Source organism: Drosophila rhopaloa, unplaced genomic scaffold, assembly GCF_018152115.1.
Source record: "Drosophila rhopaloa isolate 14029-0021.01 unplaced genomic scaffold, ASM1815211v1 contig_3, whole genome shotgun sequence".
Lineage (NCBI taxonomy): Eukaryota > Metazoa > Arthropoda > Insecta > Diptera > Drosophilidae > Drosophila > Drosophila rhopaloa.
Window position 1 is genome coordinate 13,413,503 of NW_025335123.1, and position 22,638 is coordinate 13,436,140.

Below are 22,638 nucleotides of genomic sequence, written 5' to 3' on the forward strand. Positions count from 1 at the left end.
AAAATTCGGTTATTCATACAGTATTCATTTATATATTTATATGTGTAGAAAGTGCTCTCTATCGAGGACCGCCGATCGGTGATCGGGCGGGGGCGACGCAAGCTGTTTCGTTGTTTAGGCGGCTCCTCGAGTCCATGTCCGCGAGTCCGTCCGTCCAGTCCCGGCCGCTATCGCCCCATCCCGACCCTTCTGCTCGAACCTCTGGCGCTGTTTATTCCGTTAGTTATTATGCTGCCGTTTTACATACATTTATTATCGTATATATATATATATATATATATATTTTGTAAAATTTTCTGTATATATAGAATTTGTTTCTTTATTTTATTTTAATTTATATATATATATTCATAAAAAAAAAATACGCTTCCTGCTCTTAACTAAAACGTTGCTGCGCGCTGCTCGGTCAGAGTTGCATTTCGGGTTTTCCATATCCGTTTCCGCTTTTTTCGGTTTACGGTTGCGAATATCTATCATTTATCTGCATCGTTAGCTTTTACATATATATATATATCGTTTGTTTATCTTTTAATATTTTACAATTTTTTTTGTTGAATAAGTCTTAGCGTTTGTTGTTTACTTTATATATATATTTACTATATAGATTTTGTTTCGTTTTTAGTTTCATTATGTATTAAAAATATTTAATTTTTTTGTTTTCACGCTTTTCAATTGGTTTCTCACGTTTGTTTTGCGTTTGCATATAAAAAAAATAAGTTAAAAAAAAAACGAATTAAACAGTAAAGTAGCTAAACACTAAAACTGTTTCGTAAGACATAAGTGTTATATAAAAAAATATGCGTATGTATATCCCATATATATTTATATGTATTGGGCTTACTTTTATTTTACTTACATCGAAACTTTCATTAGCTTATCAATTAAACGTACATAATTCAATAGCATTTGCTTAAGAAGAGAATAAAACACAATAATGCTCCATAAATTAGGTCTTGCGTATAAAAATAGCAAAAGAAAAAAAAAAGTATAATAGTAGTAGTAAATGTATCGATAAGATTGATTAAATGATGCTCATTAAAATTATGCGCAGTTTTTATGAAATTTACAAAAAGTCGTTTAAATAATTTTTAAAGAGTTCTATAGGTAATATATATAATTATTTGCTTGTTTTAATTGTTTTCTTTCGTTTAGGTTTTTTGTTTTTTTTTTTCTAAGAACAGCCCAACAGTGTGTTTTTATTATTTTGTTTACTCCTTATACTCATAAGTGTATTGTATATATATGTGTGTGGTGTGATTTCTGGTTTTGTATATATCTATATTGTTGTCACTACCATTTTCATTACGTTTCGACTCGGGGTGCTGAGGTTAGAGCTGTGTGAGGAGGAGGTAACGTCAAGTGATGCTACAAAAGAACCAGGGCAAAGACACACACGCCCACACTAATAACACGAGTACATATACAGAAAGGACACGAATTCTTAAAGAGCTATGTGTGTGTGTCTCAAGATTCGAGAGGAAACAGGTGGTTGAGCTTTACTTTAAATCCATCAAAGTGAAATGAGTTAATTATCTTATTATTCAGCTTTCGCTTACATTATTTACAATTCCAAATTCTTTTTTATAATAATTTCTTTGACATAGTTTAAAAGGAAACATTTCTAAATAAATCTGCTATCGCTTGCAGACACATCAGTTTAATTGCACTGTTTTTGAAAATGTATTAAAAGCTCTTATTGAACACAACTGTCTGTAACTAGTTGTTGTCAAGTCTGCCTGCCGTCTCACATTATCTCCTCTCTTTCGATTTCCTGCTGGTTTCGCCTCCTCTTTTTATGTTGGTTTCTGTTAAAGCCTTTTTTTCGTTTTTGTTTCTTTGACATTTTTTGTTTGCTTATATTGACTTGTTGTCCAACAACTTGGTGTTTCAATCGCGTGTGCTTAGTGGGATAACCTACATACGCTGCTGCAATAAGTGTTGCTGTTGCTGATGTTGCAGCTGCTGCTGCAATTAGTGTTGCTGTCAGTAGTAGCCCGGATTGCCGCCGGCAGAACTGCCCCCGTTGCCTCCCGGATAATGCTCACTGGCATAGTAGAGGCTCCTCTGCTGCTGCTGCTGCTGGTGAAGTTGCTGCTGTTGTTGCTGGAGTTGCTGCTGGGATTGCAACGGAGGGGGCAGCACCGTGGTCTGGTAGAGCTGCTGCTGGCGATGCGGCGACTGTTGCTGCTGGACAAGATGCGGATGTGGTGGCTGCTGTTGATGCTGGGAGTGTCGCCGGTAGCCAGGATAGCCGTAGACCACGCTCGTGCTGCTGCCGGGCGGTAGAGTTGCTGCTACTGCTATTGCTGCTGGCCGCAGGTGCGACGCCGACGCCGAGGACGACGCCGGCAGTCACAACTAATCTTCGTCGCTGAGGGCGTCGTACTTGGACGACAGCAGTGGCTTCGGTTCACTGGCCGCCGCCGCGGCCGCAGCTGCAGCGGCCACAGCAGCCGCTGCTGCCGATACACCGCTGTTGTGTCCACCGCCGCCGCCACCGCCTCCCGGTCCGCCGCCACCCGGTCCACCGCCTCCGCCCGGCACACCACCAGGTCCGCCACCGATTCCGACTGCGCCGCCACCGACCACCATGGACACCCCGGCAACGCCTCCTCCCAGTTCGCTGAGGGCGTGCGCCACCTTGGCCTTGGCACTCAGGTGGCCGGGCGGTGCCACAGCCTGGTGGGCGGCCAGCTGCAGCGGCTGTGGCGGCGGCAATCCACCGGCGGCACTGGGCACGTTCAGAGCGCTATAGGGGAAGGCGTAGGTGCTGGGGGCATAGGCCGCCGGCGGTGGGTGATACGGCGAGTGGTGACTGTTGGCCCCCGAGACGGACACCGAAACGGAGCCACTGCCCGCCGAGCGCCGTCCACTGGAATCCACCACCTCGTACTGGTTGGGCGTCTTGCGGGACACACTGATCTCCGGCGGCGGCGGCTCCTTGCTCCTGTGTTGCAGCTCCAAGGCGGCGGCGACATGGGCCACGTGTGCCACGTGGGCGGCATGCACGGCGGCGTGCGAATGGGCGGCCACCAGATCGGCGGCCACCTCATCATCCGATCGCACCTCCACCGTACGGTTCTTTACATAGCTGATGTCATCGCGCATCACCTCGGCGATGCGGTTCTTTACATAGTTGTCAATGGTGGTGGCACCGCCTCCGGATCCGGGTCCACCTGCGCCAGGAGCTCCACTGCCTCCGCCATGCGCTCCTCTCTGTTCCGGCGTCAAAGTCACACCCACGCGACCCACCGGTGCTGGCAAGAAGTAATGTCCCGGCTCACCACCCGCCGCCGCCGCTCCCATCACCTGGTGCAGCATCATCTCGTGGGTGAACTTGCGCGGACTGACCGCCTGCGGCATACGGATTATGTTGCGTCCATCCTCGCCGGGGGTGTTGGCCCTGCCGCCGCCACTGCCTCCGCCTCCGGGGCCGCCTGGTGCGCCGCCCTGGCCAGCAACACCCGGAGCTGAGCCGGAGCCACTGCCCGGCATCTGTGGATGATGCTGCTGCTGCTGTTGCTGCTGGGCGTGGTGTTGCTGCTGTTGCTGGGCGTGGTGTTGTTGCTGTTGCTGCTGGTGTTGTTGCTGGTGTTGCTGCTGCGAATGGTGCTGCTTGGCCTCCTCGGCCTTCTGCTGCAGTCGACGATTCTGCTTCCAGCGATCCGGGGGCAAGATGGACTGCGCCTCCTGCAGATAGGCCATGAAGGGTGCGCTGGGCCGCAGATGGGGATTCGTACCGTAATCATTCGTAATTATCGAGTCAGTTAGTTCCCCAAAGGTAATGCTCTTGGTGTGAGTCTGCTGGGGACTGGGAGCTGATCCGCCAGCCTGGGAGGTTGGAGTTCTCAGCTGACCATGCACCGATCTCGACTGCGACGACTGGGATGAGGGCGGCGGAGCTTGCTGCTGTTGCTGCTGCTGTTGTTGTTGCTGTTGGGCAACTACAGCGGCTGCCGCCGAAATCCGCTCCTGATCCAAATCAATGTTAATCACACTGGGCGAACCCGACGAGCTGGGCTTGCCATTGTTCTCCACCGTAAGCAGCGACACCGCTCCACCCTCGTGCGGCTGGCGATGGTCGCGCAGGTACATCGGATGGAGCGCGTTGGCTGGCGAGGATCGGGTGCCGCCACCGCCCCCAGATCCCGATCCGCGTGGCGGCGGCGGGGCGTGGCCGAAGGTCGGACGCGGAAACTCGCGACCCGGACCTGCGGTGGATTCGTTGGTGCGGCTGATCTCATGCTTGATGATGGCATCGATCAGACTCTGGGCACTCAGTTGTCCGGGCGCATCCTCTGGCGCGGGGCCACCATGTGCCGGACGATAGTACCTGCAGGGGCGAAAGGAATGGGATTAGTTTTTGACTTTAGTGAAATATAAATAAATATAAAATATATTTAACATTTTGTTGAAATTTAATAGCCAAAAATAAAAAGGTAAATAAGTTTCTTGAATGCTGACTGAAAATAAAATTGGTAACCAAAATTAATCATATTAAATTGAATTGCTTATATTTACTACTTATTGGGAGTTTTTCTATATTTTTAAATAATATTTTCCGAATGAGATTTAAAACAATGGTTATTCTCTTGAATTATAACATTTAAATTCACTCTTAAGATATGGATGAGATTTGTTTAATTCCCGATGAATCGCAATAAAATTATAAAGAATTAACAAAATTGTCATTAAGGTTCATCATTTGACCCATCCAAGTTAGTTTAGTGGAAGTGGTTATAGAACACTTACGGGTCTCGTTCGCGATCTGGAATCGAGCGTGGTGGACCAGTCTCTGGCACCGGAGTTCGTAAAAAGTGGCTGGGAGAAGGGCCGCCGCCACCAGCGCCGCCTGCCGCGGTGACCACACCGCCGGCGAACATGCGCTCCATGCGTCGATTGTCCCGCTCCCGTTCCTCGACCACCACCCGCCGCTCACGGTCCTGTTCGCGGCGTTCCCGTTCCCGCTCGCGCTCTCGCTCCCTTTCTCGTTCCCGTTCCCGCTGCTCACGATCCCGATCCCGCTCCCGCTCACGCTCTCGCTCGCGTTCCCTCTCGCGCTCCCGATCCCGTTCGCGCAGTATCTCCCTATCCCGCTCGAGGTTGTGCTGCTGCTGGGCCTGATGCTGCTGCTGATGTTGCTGATGCTGATGCCGCATCACGCGCTTCTGCTGATCCATGTGCCGCTGCATATCCACCTGGGCCGCCACATTGAGGCTGCGGTAATGCTGTTGCTGCACCAACTGCTGCTGCACCATGTTATGATGGTGGTGCAGGGCCATGTCGCGATACCGCTGATCGTGGTGAGCGGTCGGCGGCGGTGGCTGGGCCACGCCCACGACAGCGTGCGGCGGCAGGGACGAGGGGCCAAGTGGTGGTCCGGATCCGGGTCCGGGTACTTGTCCCGGCGGCGGTCCAGCACCGGGCGACTTGTCATCCTTCTGCGAGGGCACCGGCAGCTGCGGCTGCTGCACGGCCACGTCCACAAACGAGGCCAGGGCATCGTGACCAGCTATGAATTGGCAACCAAAAGAATAGGGGTTATTAGTTACTGTAGCAGATTGGCTAGCGGATTTGAGGAGCTCACCTGGTGCATATTGATACGGTGGCGCTATGTGCATCCGACTCGGTGGCGGAGCTGCCGGGGATGGTGGCTTGGAGCCAGTGTTATGCCGCTGGATTACTCCCTGGCGCTGAGGTGGCGGCGTGCGATGCGGACTTGGGGTGCTGTATTAAATAAAAGACCAGAATTAGTTAAAGTTTCATAAAACAAGAGCTTATAAGTATATAATAAAGTATTTATATATATATATAGAAAGAAATGTAAAAGTTAAATTATTAAAAACTACTCATCCATAAAAGCTAACTTTTTTGTACAAAAGAAACTACACATTCCAAGGTAATATTTTACTGACTACGTTGATTATTGTCTATAAAACTTACTAAGGGTTACCTAAAATTGTAAAGCACAAGTAGATATTTTTTATGTAATTATTACCAAGCTATAGTTTTATAAAATGTCTTTCTTTTTTTATGGAATTTCTCTTTCCTTTGAGTATACATTTTATCCATAAAATTAATGCATAATTCATTGGCGGACAACAAACATATTTCTTAATTTCAGTCTGCAGTGATAGAAAGTTTTCGACAACAAATGTGTTGAAAAAGTTTTATAGTTACTTTTGCAAAAAAAAAAAAAACAAAAAAAAACATTTCCGAGGTCGATTTAAAATTTCCACAAAAAAAAATGACGCACGAAATTCAGAACACAACACTAAGCAATTTTTATCAAATCTGAAAAACGCAATACAAAATCATTTGCACATAAAATAATATCAAAGTTTTAAAGTTTTAAAAATTTAAATATCGGCGAAAATTTTCATGAGGTTTTTTTTCGGAAGTTATAGTAAGTGAACACTGAAACAGAACTGGAAAATTCGAATCCTTGTAGGTTTTTTGAAAGTGAAACCTGACACAGGGCCGCATATGTTTGAGCAAACAATCATATAAATTAGCTAGTGCGGTTTCGAAGTTTTTTACTTTGTTAACAGGTAGGTGCCATTGCAATTTGTTTGTTTGGTTAATCGCGTGCGTTTCAGTTCATTCTATCTTCATTTTTTGTTATTTGTTTTTCAGTTTTACAAACTAATTGGTGGCTAACTGCTTGTGAATTTTTTTACTGTCTCGTATTTATTTTTAAACGAAGTCACTGCTGTTTTGTATTCCTTGGTAAATTTATTTAAATATTTATTTAACTAAATATTTATTTATTTAAAAACATATTACTTCTCCGCATTTTCTCTGTATTTAATTAAAATGAACTTCTTAATTTTGAATGCGAGTATAGCACTTGTTAGCTTTTGAAAATATTTTCCAAACGTGGGCGATGAAATCTGAAGTTTCACATTCCCCCGGGAGCTTTTAGTCAAGGCTTCTGCTCTCGGACACGACTCTTTCCGAATTGCCCTCATTTACACAGCGTCCCTCCTGTTTACAGGATTACATTTAACATGATTTCAGCCAAAGTCGGCAGATGAACTGACCAGCTCAAACGAATGTGAATTTATGACGCAGTTGCGTATGCAGGAATTAATGCACACCATAATTGCCATAATCATGTATGGATAAAAATAAACAGTGCTCCATCGTTGCAGTATAACTTTAGTTGGTTGCGGTCCACATACATATGCAAATGATATGATATCTAAAACAACTAAATACCGATTCTAAAACTTTCGGTTGTTTCCCCATGTATTTTTTTTAAATTCACTGACATTTTGATTTGAAGATTCCCTTTCCCTTACATTTTATCTTGATTATAGATTATTACTATAATAATTAAGAGTGAAAGCTCCACTGCTTTGAGCCTTTACCGTAATAGGTAAAAATAGGTCAAGACCATTTAAGCTGACCCACTGCACAAATACATAGAACAGAGTCGCTACGTAGCGACTGATAGTTCCAGGCCTCTTGACCAATGCAAAAATAATACAGCTCTTATCGATATGTTCCGCTGTATTCAGAAAGTATTTAAAGCGGAGGCTAAATAGATACAAATTTACCACTGTTTGTATTAACAAAATGCAGAGCTCAATTAAATGTTTGGTTCCAATGTGTTTTTTGAACCTAAATAAAATTTAATTAAGTCATATTATCATAACAAATTATAAATATGTTCGCCGGTATTCAGAAAATATTTAAAGCGCAGGCTAAATAGATACAAATTTACATCTGACTTTAGTAACAAAATGCAGAGCTCAATTAAATGTGTTATTTGAACTTAAATAAAATTGAATTAAATCAACAATCATATTAATTATCATAACACAAACATACAAATTGGAAAACAAAAGCTATTCCTAACGAGTCGTCCATATTGCCCAAGAGGACACCCAATAAATTGCATTTCCACCCACCTGTTGGCATGATCCGCTGGCGATGCGCGACTGGAGTAGTCCTGTCGACCTCTGGGCGCCGGATCCTTATCCCCGCCGTAGGCGAATCCACCGGCACTGCCCACACTGTTCCGCGGCGATGGTGACTCCTTGTCCGAGCCACCTCCTCCGCCGCCGCCACTGGCACTGCTGCCGCGGGACATGTTGCGCTGTTGCTGCTGCTGCTGCTGTTGCTGCTGCCCCTGCATTTGCTGCGAGGTGATGTAGTCGTGCATCACTATCTGGCGTGTACTCAGCACCGGCGTCTGTTCCACCACACCGCCAAAGGAGGATCGGGCGTACGGTGAGCCCACGCCCACGCCCACACCCACACCAACGCCCACGCCATAACCCTGGGGCGGTGGCGCCTGGGGTGAGGATTGCTGGGGCGGCGGGGGCAACTGCTGATTGCCACCCGGCTGCTGGGCGGGACTGTGCCGCTGGGAGCTCTTGTAGAACTCGTAGGCCCGCTTGCTCTCCAAATGATGCGGCGGCAGGTGCAGCGGTGTGCCCTGCGTTATCGATCCGTGCTTGCCACTGCCACCGGGTCCGCCCGGTCCGCCGGCTCCCGAACCGACACCCTCGGGCGTCGTCTGCCTGACCAGGCCCTCGAACTTGGGACTCAGGAGCGAGGAGGATGAGGCAGCCGCAGCTGCGGCCGCCGCTGCTGCATGCACGATTATCTGCTGTTGGGCACTGTTCGCCGGCGTTCCATGTGTGATGGAGCCGCTCTTCACCAGCAATTGCTGCTGGGCGGACGCCTGTTGCTGCTGCTGCAGTTGTTGCTGCTGCTGTTGCTGTTGCTGCGACGGCGAGTGTCCGTGGCTGGGATGCAGGTGATGGGCCTGTTGGGGACTCAGCTTGGGCGGCGCCTTGGCCACTCCTCTGCCGGATGGCGGCTGCGCTGGCGGCGGTTGTCCAGCTCTCGGCGGCAACTGTCCCTGCCCGGAGATGGAAATGGGCACGGGCACTGGGACTGGTTGCAGATAAAGGGGACCGCCAGGAACGCCAGGCAGCACGCCGGGCACCACGCCCACGCCACCGGTCGTCTTGAGGACGCCGTGCGTCGTCGTGGGATACAGATACGAGTTGGGCACTGCCAGCGAAGGCACGGTCACGGTATCGCCACGATACATGCTCGTGGAGCGAACCATGTGCTTCATCGACATGCTCGGTGGCTGTGGGATATGGTGACGATCCGAGGACGAGGGTCCAACAGATCCCCCCGATCCACCCGATCCGCCGGCTCCGCCGGTGTGCGGCGAATGGCCATCGCGCGGTGTCTTCTTGATGCTCAGATCCAGGGTCTGCGGTTCGGGTTCCGGAACCTGCAGCTGCGAGTGCTGCGGATGCTGGCCATGGGACGGGTGCTGCGGATGGGCCGGATGCTGGGCGTGCGACGGATGGACAGGATGCACCGAATGCTGCGGCGGCGGTGCAATTCCGCGTTGCGGATGCGCCGCTGGCACATTGTAGATTATGGTCTCCGGCGGCGTGGGCGTTGAGTGAGTGGACGCGCCACCACTCTTCGACGAGCCGCTCGAGCTCTTCACAACTGGTGTAATGGTGGCCTTGTCCACACCAACTCCTCCAGCGGATGCAGCATGGGCCATCAGTCCGGGATGGCCAAGTGGCACCACGCCCACACCAACGCCCACGCCCAAGTGAGAGTTAACCACCGACAAGGTGGCCAGACTATCGCTAGTTCCATTGTTGCTCCCACTGCCGCCGGTGTTTCCTGAGCTGGTGGGTGGCATTGGGTGAGCCTGCGGCGGTTGGGGCACCACAGATGACCGGGATGGTAGCTTCTGCACGGAGGTGCCATGCGGCAAGCTGCCAGCTCCTGAGGATGGCGGTGCTCCCTGCTGTTGTTGTCCGACCGACTGCTGCTTGAGAATGCCCGGATCCTGGCGATATTCTCTCACAATAGTCAGCTCTTTGCGCTCCAGATTATTAGCGGATTGCTGTTGTTGTTGTTGTTGTTGTTGTTGCTGCTGCTGTTGCTGTTGTTGTTGGGATGGGGATTGGCTTTGTCCTTGGGTCTGCCCCTGATTCTGTCCCTGACCCTGCTGCTGACCCTGGCCTCCTTTGAGTTGCGCCCCCTTGTTCTTCAGCGAACGCTCAATCACCGAGAACACACAATCCTGGACATTGTTGACTGCCTCGCGTCGCATACTAATCGGTCCGTTGACCTGCTGACCGGGTAGTGCTCCTCCTGGTCCTCCAACTCCACTAGCACCACCACCCGCCACCATATTGGCCACCGGCGGCTGCAGACCCGACACATTATTGGCATGACCCACATGCCCATGTCCATGGCCATGGAACAGGACCTTGGGACTCTGGCGATTGGCCGGCGAGTTCTCGTTCTCCTCATCCGCCGTTTCCGTGGCCGAGGAATCATACTCCTCGCTGGTCTTCTGCTTCTTCGGTGCTTGTCCAGCGGCGGGAGGCAGCAGGCGATCATTGTCACCAGCCTGCGGCTGTGCCACTCCCGCCGATCCCGCCTTGCTGCTCATCCGGGTGGGTGTGATAATCAGTGGCGTGTTGTCTCCTCGCGGAGTCGATGGTTTCTGTTGCGGAGCTGGCGGTGGCTGGGGCTGCGATAGCTGACCCGTTGATTGCTGCTGCTGCTGGTGCTGCTGTTGCTGCTGCTGCTGTTGCTGATGCAGTTGCTGATGCAGTTGTAGTTGCTGTTGGTGCTGCTGCTGCTGTTGTTGCTGCTGCTGCTTGACCAGCGTGAGGGACTTGTGCCGCTGCAGATTCTCCGGACTCTCCACGGATGCCGTATCCGAGCCACCCGGCTCCCGTTCATCGCACGACGAGGTGCTGACATCCGTCTCGTCGCCGCCACTGCCGCTGCCCGCTCCGCCACTGGAGCCGTCCGTGAGATTCAGCTGCGGATCCAGCTTGCGGCGGATGCGCATTAGGCAGGCCGAACAGCAACGTGTGGCATGCGGCGGTATTTGGAATTCGGCCATCACCGGATCGCGCACCTCCGGCGCCAATTCGAAGAGTCGGGAGGGAATGTTCCGCAGGCGCTGGGCCCGATCCTTGGGATTCGGACATGTGGGCAGCGGACAGTTGGGATACCGGCTGCGCACCGATTTGCATTGACAGCTATTGCAGACACGCGCCCCCGCCGGAATCGTCTCGTCGGGAATGCCGTACTGCTGGCCACGCCCCTTCTTTAGAGGCCGGGTCCGTGGACACGCCTCCGCCTTGCACACAAAGCAGCTGGCCAGTTTATCTGCAAAATGAGGAGGAAACAAAGGTTAGTGATCAGCCAAAAAGTTAAATATCATATCGTATATATTCAATCCTTCAACGTAACATTCAACGACCAGAATAATGAGTTGGGAATTATAAGTTCGATCGGAAAAAAAAACAACATCTTTATTTTCCTCACCAAGCTTTTTCAATTCGAAGTGGATCGCAAACTGGATGTCGTGCCCTACGAGGTATATATAATATGTAGAAATTTTATAAACTAATTCCAAAAAAATATTTTTTAATTTTGTTTCCAGGTTTTATGCATTTGAACCCTAATTTCAAATCAAGATTAAAACCCAGATCAACATGTGTAAATTTATGGAATTGAATATAAGAAAATAGTTTTATTTTCTTAATACCAACATAAGCTCTAAAAACGAAACGTAATTTTGGTTGAGTGCAGGCAAAAGTTATGCAAACACATTAAAAAATGCGATTTAATTAAAGCCACTGGTCAGGAAAAGAGGGAAAGTCGGGAAAACACGGGGATGGGGCGACCGCTTTCATTAAGCCACTTAACAAATAATGAGCAGCAGCCAATTGAATATTTTAAAACGCCTTTCCCCAGCTTTCAAGACAAAAATAGCAGGAGGGGGTACAAGGATGCGGCTCAGGACGATTGCTGATGGATGGCAATAAATGGAAATGGATGCTTTGAGAAGGGATAAGGTAGAGTGAAATGGATCTGCAGACTTCGCACTGTAAAGTAGAACATTGTAGTCTAAAAAATATAAATAATAATATTTATCTAAAAAAAGGCTATTATTTTTAATGATGTTTGAAGCAACAATAATACATTTTGAAAAACCCAATGAAATCACTTGAATTCGTTAATATTCGTTCTTCCCTTTTAATTACATTTTATCATACTTAAATATATTCCCACCAGTTAAAAAAAAAATAGATTATCGCAGAAAACATCCCCCACCGACAAAATAAGCTTATAAACCCACCACTACCCCAATAAAATCCTGACTCGGTGGCAATTTCTGTTTGTCTTAGTTTTTGTTTTGCCACTTTAATAATTTTACAATTTTAATGATGTGCAAATAGAGCTGGAAATACGATGAGGGGGCAAATACAATTGCGGCGTTTAGCCAAAATCAATGTAATTAAAATAAAGGACGCCAAAGGAGGAGGGGGGGAGGGTGAAATAAAGAATAATTGTAAGTAAAATCAATCAGCGTTTTAAATGTCAGAGAGATTGGCTGCTGACCAAACAGAGTGGCGTCCTTTTCGTCGTTGTGGCACCACCACAACACTCCCTCTGTCTACTTTCTCCCTTTCCCCGTCACTTTCTCCAGCCTGCGTATTTTTGCGAATCTCAGTGGAATATGAAAATACATCAAAGTAGCCTTCCCTCGCTTTATTCGCCTTTGCACCACAGCTACCCAATTTTACATATTTTCCGGACTGGGAAGGAACAAAAAAAAATGATGAGTAAAAATGCTTTTTGAGCGTTAAAATTTTAATAAGCCACTCATTTTAATTTTGATTGTTAAGCGAGGGGTGGACGAACAGGTGGAACAGTTAACTGAAGTGCCAATTTAACCCCATACACACACACACACACACACACACACTCAACTACGTGCACAAAAAGGGAAGCGTAAAATGTAGACAACGCTTTTTAACTGTATGAAAAAACTCAATCAAATTGCAATTATAGATTGCAAATTAAATAAAAATTACAAAATAAATATTTAATATAAATAACAGTTACAACAAACCAGAAAGAGATCAACAAATAGTGAGCAACCAAAAAAGCTTATGAATCAAAATGAAATCACAAAATGAAAACAAGTTCAGATTTTATGGTGTAAAAATTGTTTGACTCGGGGATACTCTAAATTTGAAAAAATATGTATTGCTTGAATATTTAATTATTTACATTGTTAACCTCATCTGTTCTTTATAAAAACCATTTTAAATAATAATTAAATATAAATAATAGATAGTATTTAGTATATAGATATGGCAAATAACAAAATTTTTCTAACAATATGTTTTTTTCATTCATGTTCATTTAACAATTGACTATGAAGTAATCTAACATAATTAATTTAAAACACATAATCTGAATCATGTAAAATAGTTTAAATTATAAATTTAGGTGTTTTAAAATAGTTTGAGTACATACAAATCTAAAATAAAATAAAACTTATCCGTAATAAAATGGAAATGAAATTCCAGGACATCAATTTGTGAAGCACATGCCACATCGTCGGTGAAAACAGTCAAAAAAAAAAAAAAAAACAACAACACCAAATAAATTAATTAATAAAAAGGCAATTGGTTGGCAACGGGGGAACTGAGGGGTTTGGACCAGAAAATGGGGTTGCCGCTGAGGTTGGCGGAAGAGGCAAAGGGGGGTCGAGTGCGAGAGTAAACCTGGTTTTTTATTATTTAATTTTAAAAATATCCTGTAAATATTTAATGCATTCCGGCTATGGCAGCGAAAAAAAAAGAGAAATGAAAAGTACCGACCGCGAAAAATAAGTCGAAAAAAAATCATATTCATATTTTTCATCATGTAATTTAATTCAGTTTGCTAGGATTGTAAGCAGCTCTTAAATTAAATACTTGAATAAAGAAGATTTAAATTTTCATATTATAATCTTTTCTATATTTTACATTATTTCATTTACAAATGCAACATTAAAAAAGTGTTGAATACAAAATATTAGCTCTTTTTTAACCATAATAAATAAACTACTAGTATTCAGCGGAAAATCTGATGCTGTATTTATTTTCAAAGTTTTCGTAGTCCTTTTTTTAAGTGCTTTTATATATTGTACTACTCGCAGTATGATAATTCAATTAAAGCCAACCACAAAATGATATAATTAAATGCCCATCATTTTGATGGAAACTTATGTTACCTGATCAAATGTCAGGCACAATTGATGTCCTGTTTGGAATAACACACAGATGTGCCGCCAGGTTCGACAAAATGAAGTCAGGTGTAATTAATGCATATTAATGGAAATTTGTGTTAATTAAATGTGACCTACACAACACAATTCACCACCCTCGGCAACTTTCTTTCTTGATTCATATGTATGTAGCATACTTATGTGGGCGACAAGTTGACAGAGGCAAATTCCCCACAGCACTTGCTTTAAAGTAATTCAATCAAATAATAACAACAAATAAGAAAAGCAAAGAAGAAAAATCGAAAACTGTGATATGAATTTCCGTTCAGCTATTTTATTTTATTTTATTTTTTGTTTGCTGACCAGCATCGTTCGTTGTCGTCAGCGGCTCTCTTTGCATTTCGATCAATTTTATTAATAATTCAATCAGTCAAAAAATTATTTGAACCGCCCCAAAGGAAAACAAAAAAGTTTCGACGCCGGCAGAGACTGCATCAGAGGAAGTGGGTGGGGTTGATACTGCGGGAGGTGAAAGTAGGGAGAAAGGGGGCGAAGAGGAAGTTGGCATTGGGCTTGAGGTTTGGGCTTTCTCTCGTTTCTTGCTACACGGCGAAAATATCAAAGTATTATTTGTCAGATATTATAATGTATAAATAAGTTTTGTACTATTATTTTTCAAGTATTTTAATTTTGAAAAGTACTTCAATATTTTCAATTTTTATTTCATATTTTATTTAACGTTGACAAAATCTTAATATTCGACTGTGCTAAAAACTATGCACATTTTGATCAAAAATCATTTTAAAAACAATATTGAGACATTTCAGGAACACTTTTCTATGTGCACCCATCTTCTTTCCCATTTCCCTCTGACTTTTCTACTTTGATTTGTGCAGTCGCGACTTTGGAGACAGAGAAAGAAGAAAGGAGAGAAGCAGATGAAACGTGGAACATTGCGAGTTATTTGCACAGCAAAGAAATATAAAAAAATATCAGAACCAGGGGAAAAAAAGCGAAAACCAAAAGTAAATCAAAACGACAAACAAAACAAAACGAGACGCAACGCACACCCCCATTTCCCATTCCCAATTCCCCCTCTCTCTCTTTCTTTTCTTCTGTCTCTGTTGCTCTGCTCTCCAAAATGAAATAATTCCATTAGTACAATTTCTTTTGCAAGTACATAGAGTAAATATTGAGGAGGTCTATGAAAGGAGGGAGGAGAAAGAGGGTTGATAACAGTGGGGGAGGTGGGGTAGGGGGTGTGTGTAGGCCTAATGTTTCTATTTGCGGTTAAGATTGTGTGTGTAAGTGAAGCTGCTGACCTAGTAAATAACTCCCCAATTAGCATCACATCCCCTTCCATATATTACTCATAGATTACCTAGCGCATTGCCACCCAATTTTCTCCCTATTACCAACTTAATTTCAAACAACCATATTCCTCTTTTTCTTTATTTTTCACTTATTACCATCACATAACCAAACCCATTACCACCTATTTTTTCCCCTTTAATTTTCCATTTATTTACATTTATCTACTGAATTAATTGTGCAATTAAATTTCGACCATTTTGGCAAATAGTTTTGGCAATCCAACAAATATCAGCAAACAGAAATTAACCCCAACTTATGCAGCCATTTCCTTTTGCTTCCGTTGTAATTCCCACTGGATTGTGGACTCTGCTGCAGCAGCACAAAATTTCTGCACAAGTTACCAAAAATTTATTTAACTTTCAATTAGACAATTGAAAACAACAATTGATGAGAGTGGAAAATGTGAGGGGAGGACAAGTAAAGGGATATAAATAGGACCAGGTGATATCAAAGTGCAATAAAATTCAAGGTAAATTAATTAGCTATCAAAGATTTTACTCATTAAGTTAATCATAAAGCCTGATTATATTTATATTTATTCTTTACTTAGTTATTAAAACCAAACTAATTAAAATAAGAAAAAAATATCTAAAATATTCAATTTAAATTTACTTATTTAATTCACAAGTTACATTTTTTAATACACAAAATTTAACACATCATAAAAACTTTAAATCATAAAATCGAATTTTTCCCAATAAACGGAAATATCTGATTTACCGAGTATAAAAAATCAGAATACGGCTGTTTTTTAATCAGATATAAAAACGCAAATCCAATCAAATCTGCAATAACAACAATAAACCGACCATCAATTTGGAGATAGCAAGTGATGCAAAAACAACACGAGGAATTACACTGTAAAGCAACAACAATGGAAATGCTGAAAGCGGCCAATTAAAAAATATACGCGAATCCGGAACGGAACACAAGAGCAAGCAAAACGTTGGCAGCAGGATGAAAAAAGGACGAAGAAGGACGCAGGACACCACCGCTAATTAGCACCATGGGGAATTTGTTGTTAGCAGAGCACAAGAAGAAGCAGCAGCAGCAGCAAAACTTGCGTAAGCAGAAGAAGTCGAGTTGCCAACTTGCGCAAACATCAAAGAGCAGCGAATTCAGTGGGTGGTGAAAGTGAGCGGTGGGCGGCGGTTGGCAGGAGAGAAAGTGGGCGTGGACTACAAGGAATTATGGCATGCACATATGCAAAGAGACCGGTAGCGAAAAGGAGGAGGTGGGTGGTGTGCAACAGAACAGGGAAATCACACCGTGAAAAAAATCAACTCCAAATCAATTATTATTCCACCGCAAAATTACCAATTTTGGCATATTTTTCATATTTTGTATATTTAAAAATATCTTATAATTTCAATTCATTTTTAAATTATTTACTCTGTTAATTGATCTACTTAATGTAACTTTTAAAATAAAGATCCTTTCGATAAATAGATATTTTTCTCAGTGTGACCGCAGAGCGAGCAGATAGTGAGCACCATATAATTGTAAATACAGTTAATATGAACGTCGCTCAGCGGCAGAGGCAGCAAACGCTTTGCTTGGCACTTTTAATTTACGAAATGGTGTTGATTTAACGGCAAAGGCGGCACTGGCTCAAGAGAAACGGAGCGGAGTGGGAAAAAAGGAGCGAAATGGGGGTGGGGAAGCGGTACAAGCGGGGGGAAAGCAGCATCAGTGGCAGCCCAACACAAAAGAAAATTGAAAATACAACAAAAAAAGAAAGGAAAGCATATTTTATTCCGGGCAATTGTGGCCGTCATTTCACTGGAGCCCTAAAAGTGCACATGTGTGTGTGTGAATGCACTGAGAAAAATAGCTTCAAATTACACCGGAAATGCCTAATTAAACTTAATATATATATAGCATTTCATTAATTTCATTTACAATAATTGTGATTTAAATCATTTAAATTTAAATATTTAAAGCAAAATATCAGAAAATCAAAATATTTTTAAATGTCCCAATCATAATTAATTAATATATTTTTCTCTGCATGCAAGAATCCTTGCTTTTTGGACAACGATTTCTCTGATTAATAAACAGACAGAGAGAAAAGCCGAGGGAGTAAGAGAGATAGCTAGTGCGCCAGCGATAATCAAAAGGGTGTGCAATTTTAATTGAGCAATTTAATTACATATGTAAGCAAAAGTCTCAGCCGGAAAGAGAGAGTGAGAGAGAGACAGACAGATAGATCGAGTGGAACAGAGAGAACTGTAGAAGAAAAGGCTCCCACACAAACACATAATTAGCAAGCAAGCAGATGGTTTCTCTTTCTCTCACCCCGAGTGTATGTGTGTGTGTGTGTTGGCTTTTTGTTGGATTATTTTTTGGGGGCCTTTTCGGTTTTTTGACGGACTAACTTTAAGTTTAAGTTGGTAATTAGTTTGTCAGCGCCAAAAAGCAAGCAACAGTTTTGTTTTATGCCCTTTTACTTGCTTTTCGACTCTCTCTTTGACTTTCAATTGGGTTTAACAACTCAAAAACAATTTATATGTAATTTCTAATAAGTACTAAAAATATTTTTGTAAATTAGCTTTTTATAAAAACAATAAGTTTCCTTAAAAATTATAAAACAAATTAAACTTATCCATTAACTTTCATTTTTCATTTTTTTTTTACTTTATCCTACTTTGGTATGGAAATTGTTGGATTCTTCTTCTTTCGAAAAAAAAATGTAAATGCATAAAATAAGCGATTCTCTTTCAGTTTTTGACATCCATAAACCAAGCGACGCTGAGAAATGGCTCGTTAATATATAGCCCCCAACTCGGTTGATCCCTTTGGGGGATTTTCAACAATCAAAGCAGAGACAGTTAGACCCGCATTATACCATCCGCCCACTCTGTTTCCCAATTGCACCCGTGTTTCCTTTATGCACTGCATGTGGCAGGGCAATTAGAAAGACGCGTTTACCGCTACATTTAGAGAAAAGAAAGAACACAATCTAAATTCAAACAAAATTACTGAAAACAGTATGATCGTAATAAAAAGGAGATAACACTAGACATATCTATACCATCAATGTAACCTTTGTTTTTTAAAGTAAAGTGCTTCAATAAAGATACACATATACCATTAAATAAAATTACAAAACCATCCTTTTGAAATGATGATAATGGGGCTATAGAACTTTTCAATATTTATTGTTAAGCAAAATACTACGCAATAGCATTCTTTTTCGCAAAGTAAACCTTATTTGTAAATAGAAAAACAAAAACATTTTATTTACGAGCTTAGTAATATAACTATTTCTCCTATTTATTTAATAGGACTGTTCAAAAAGTACTTAATATTTTTTTAACGTGTCCTTCACCGAGCTTGACACATTTTGAGCGGGCCAAAAAACGTTCGACCTGGCCACCGAATGGCGAATAATTGGCTGGTAGTTGGGGCTGGATGGATGGATGGATTTCGGGAGGGGGATATTGTGGTATTGGACAGATGGATTGGAGTCGAAAGCCAATAGTAGAGTGGGTGGGGGTGGGCGCATCTCTGGCGGAGAGCTTACGAATTGTGAAATGCGAGTGAGTAATTATGATTTACTAATTAGCAAACACACTCGCAGCGAGAGCCGCAAAACTGACAAACTGCCAGGCAAACAAATTGGCTGCGGATGTGGAAAGGGGGTAAATGCGAATGCGAATGCGTATGCGGATGTGGATGTGGATGTGGATGTGGATACGAAAGCGAATTGGCGGCTAATGCGCTGGACAAACAAAAACGAAACACACAGAAGAGGAGCCACAAGCCTGAGACATACACACACACACACACCCATGCAAAAGTCTATTAATTAGCTGCACCAAGAGGGGGGTTATGTAGACCCCCCCCCGCCCTTTTTGGCACCCCTTTTCCACCGTCGCTGTTACACGCGTGTAACGAGGATTTGCTCATCAAATTCGCTAATTGTTTTTGCTTTGGCCAGGCAACACACACACACACCGCACCAAAAATACCCCCTCTTTTTACCACCCCCCCTCACTTACAAAAAAATCAGGGGTGTAGCAGCGTGTACAGCGAGTCCAAACAATTAGCGTAATTTCAATTTTGTTCAAAATTTCATAAACGGCGGCCAGTCTTTTGCCAAGTGACTTTTGCAGCAGCATTGCCCCGCCCTCTAACTAACCACTCCCAACCCCACCACCACCCCCATCCCCCCCTGACGTTACGCCCCTGGGGACATTGGGCAGTTAAGCCGCGCTGCAGCGTGTTGCATACTTTTGGCCGCTTTTTGACAGCCAACCCACGAAAAATGGCGCAAAACATCAAATTGCATACTGCATTCTGCATTCGGCCAAAAACGAAAGCCAAACCAAAAATCAACCCAACCACTTCTTACTTCGTTTACTTTCCATCAGCATAATGCACAAAAGAGCAACAGGGAGAGCGATCACTTAAAATGCAATGAACAAATTAATAAACAACAACAACAATAACGGCGTGTCACCAGTTTAATTGCCCAAAGTGGATAACACACACACATACGCACACCTCAGGTCAAAATAATAGTAATGAGTGCATAAGGAAAAATACTCTAGGAATCTAGGAATTCTTGCAATATTATTTTCATCAATCTCAAGATTTATAAACCTAATCTTGGGATTTATGAGACGAATATACCAAGAATTCCTGAAAAGGAATATGAACACAACAAAAATTTAAATTCGTCAATAATAGTGAAAGTGAAACTCAATAATAGTTTTAATGAACTTCTTATTTGAAATGCATTGAGTGTCAAAAGTATTTTTATAAGAAGAATAAATAAGAACAACAATTTATTCAAGACCTAAAAATTTAATATATTTTAAAAATTAACTTGTAAACTTGTATTACAAAGTTCAATCTATTTTATTTTTTTAGATAAATATAAAAGGCATTACTATTGTTTTGTTGACAACTGTAAACGGTACTCTCTTTCCCTGGGAAATGCTTTCAAATTTAGTTTTTGGCGCGCTTTTCTTTTTTTTTTTGTTTTGTATTTTGGGTGCTTTGGCTTCTTTTGGCTAGCTTCATTTTTTTTCGTGTTTTTAGGTTGTTGTTTCACACACAAAAAGAATTTTTAACTAACACAAAATGGCTGTTGATTTGTATGAGAATAGAGTGAGGGAGGGGGGCGGCAGGTTGGGGGCGGAATATATACTCCCTGGGGTCCTGGCTGGGGATTAGTGCGTTATTCGGTTTCATCGCACCCTTTTGCCGAAAGTTCAATTGCAATCTTGTTGCCGATTTTGCTGCTGCTGTTGTTGTTGGGGTAAATAAACACCACACAACAGGAAAAAAGCACAGATTGTTCACTCACCGACTCTTTCCCCTTAAGCCTACACAGCGAGAAAAACAATGTTTTACTTTCTTAAATCCTTAAGAGTGCTTTTAAGATGACTTAATATATTGTTGTTTAAGCTATATGATTATATATTTATAGGACTAACAATAATCTCTTTTATCACTTTTTTGTGATGGAAATAAGAGAAAAACATTTTAAGATACCAGAAATTAACGTTTGTTAAATGCTTTTGCCCTTACAATTTGTTTGTAGTAATGCCATTAAATGACTCTTAATTATATTTATAATGTTGCAAAAACCATTAACCGAAAGTGCCGCAGAAAAAACTATAGGTTTGAATGCTCTTCATTTTTAAGAGCCAAAAGACAATGTCCAATTTTTCATAGCATACATTTCTGCGAGTGCATATATCCTGCATATCCTGTCCGTTGGTTGTTGCCTTGTGCTCTTTGCTTCGCCTGTTGTTGTGTCTTTTTTCCTGCTGTTGGTTTTCGGTGTGCGTTTGGTTTATTAATGTTGACCGTCAATTATGTTTTAATTGTCATAAAAGGTTTGTCCCTTTTGACTCGCTCCCCAGAAACGGGACGAAAAAGGATGCTGGGTGGGGGTGTGGAGGGGATGGTGGGTCGCAGGATATCCCCTGCATACGTGTATGTGTAAGTAGAGTGTATGCAAACAATAAAATCCAACTGGGATAAGCTGCAGCTGAGCGAGAGGGAAAATGGCGAGCGGAACAGAAGTTGCTTGTCAACATGGACAAAGCTATATGTGTGTGTGTGTGTAAGCCAGTTGACAGGTGAGTGAGTGTGTATTGGTGTGTGCGTGTGATGTTGCTGCTGCTGTTGTCCTGTTGATGTTGCTGCTTCGATTTGGTTTTCCGGTTGTCAGGCAATTTGCCAACTTACTGCAAAGATCAGCACAAAGTGTAACCCACACAAAGAGGGGGCAAAAGTGACACACACACACACGCAGCGATGGGGCAGGAATCTTTGCGTTTCTTTTTCCAACGTTTCATTAATTGAATTGATTTGCATGCCAACTGACTGCAAGTGACACAATTCCACTGTGCACCCAATAAAACAGTGGGTCATCAAAAATATCGAAATAAAAGTCTATCACAGGAATTTACATTTCCATCGATTACCCATCATCTAAACCGATAAATTAGCTATCAGGCTTCTTTATTATAGTGATTTTAATAAAACGTTCTTAATTATTATTTATCAATCTACAATTTAAGATTGCTGCTAAGGACACCAAAATGTCAACTTAGTTATTTTTAAAAAAAAGCGATTAAAAACGTAATTATAAATATTTTTTTTGTTTTTGCCAGCAGAAACTCATTTGAATACTCTGTCAGCTGCAACAGACTATTCATCTCAGGGTAAATGAAGCACGATCAGAATAAGAAAAGTCGATGATTTCCGGCAAAATGTGAATAATTGAAAAAATTTAACAACAAACCGGAAAAAAAAGGACAATTTGGACAGCATATAGCACATACATAAAGATGTGGATGCAGGACAGGGGATTAATGCAACGTTTAAAATATGGCAGATTGACGACGTCAGAAAAGCGCTCCTGCATTTCCAATTTTCCACTTTTTTAAACATATTTTTTTCATACATTTGTTGCCGCCGATGCGCTGATGCCAATTTATGAAATTTATTTTTGCCTACGTTGTGATTATTTATTCAAAAAGTTGGCCTCGGCCAGCGTCTGTTGGCTGCTCCACCACCTCCTCCTCCTCCTCCCCTCCTCCCCTCACCTTTCCCTTGCAGATGTCCTGCAGCCAGGACTCTCTCTCGGTGTAATTGCAATTGTTGTCAGTGGGTGGGTAAATAAATTAATAACACAATTTATGCATGACGCACATTTA

At 43.0% G+C, this 22,638-nt stretch overlaps 1 protein-coding gene across 4 annotated transcripts in view; it reads right to left on the reverse strand.

Annotated features, from left to right (window-relative positions):
• Positions 1 to 1,521: 1,521 nt before the first annotated feature.
• The window catches only part of LOC108049838, a 63,389-nt gene continuing 42,272 nt past the window's right edge, over positions 1,522 to 22,638 (reverse strand). For all 4 annotated transcript variants that reach the window (XM_017131168.2, XM_017131170.2, XM_017131172.2 and 1 more), the window contains 4 exons: positions 7,917 to 11,184; positions 5,588 to 5,727; positions 4,753 to 5,512; positions 1,522 to 4,333 (listed from right to left, as the gene is read on the reverse strand). In XM_017131168.2, coding sequence (XP_016986657.1) covers positions 2,359 to 4,333; positions 4,753 to 5,512; positions 5,588 to 5,727; positions 7,917 to 11,184 — 6,143 coding nt within the window. In that variant the 3' untranslated portion in view covers positions 1,522 to 2,358. The remainder of the gene's footprint in view (positions 4,334 to 4,752; positions 5,513 to 5,587; positions 5,728 to 7,916; positions 11,185 to 22,638) is intronic.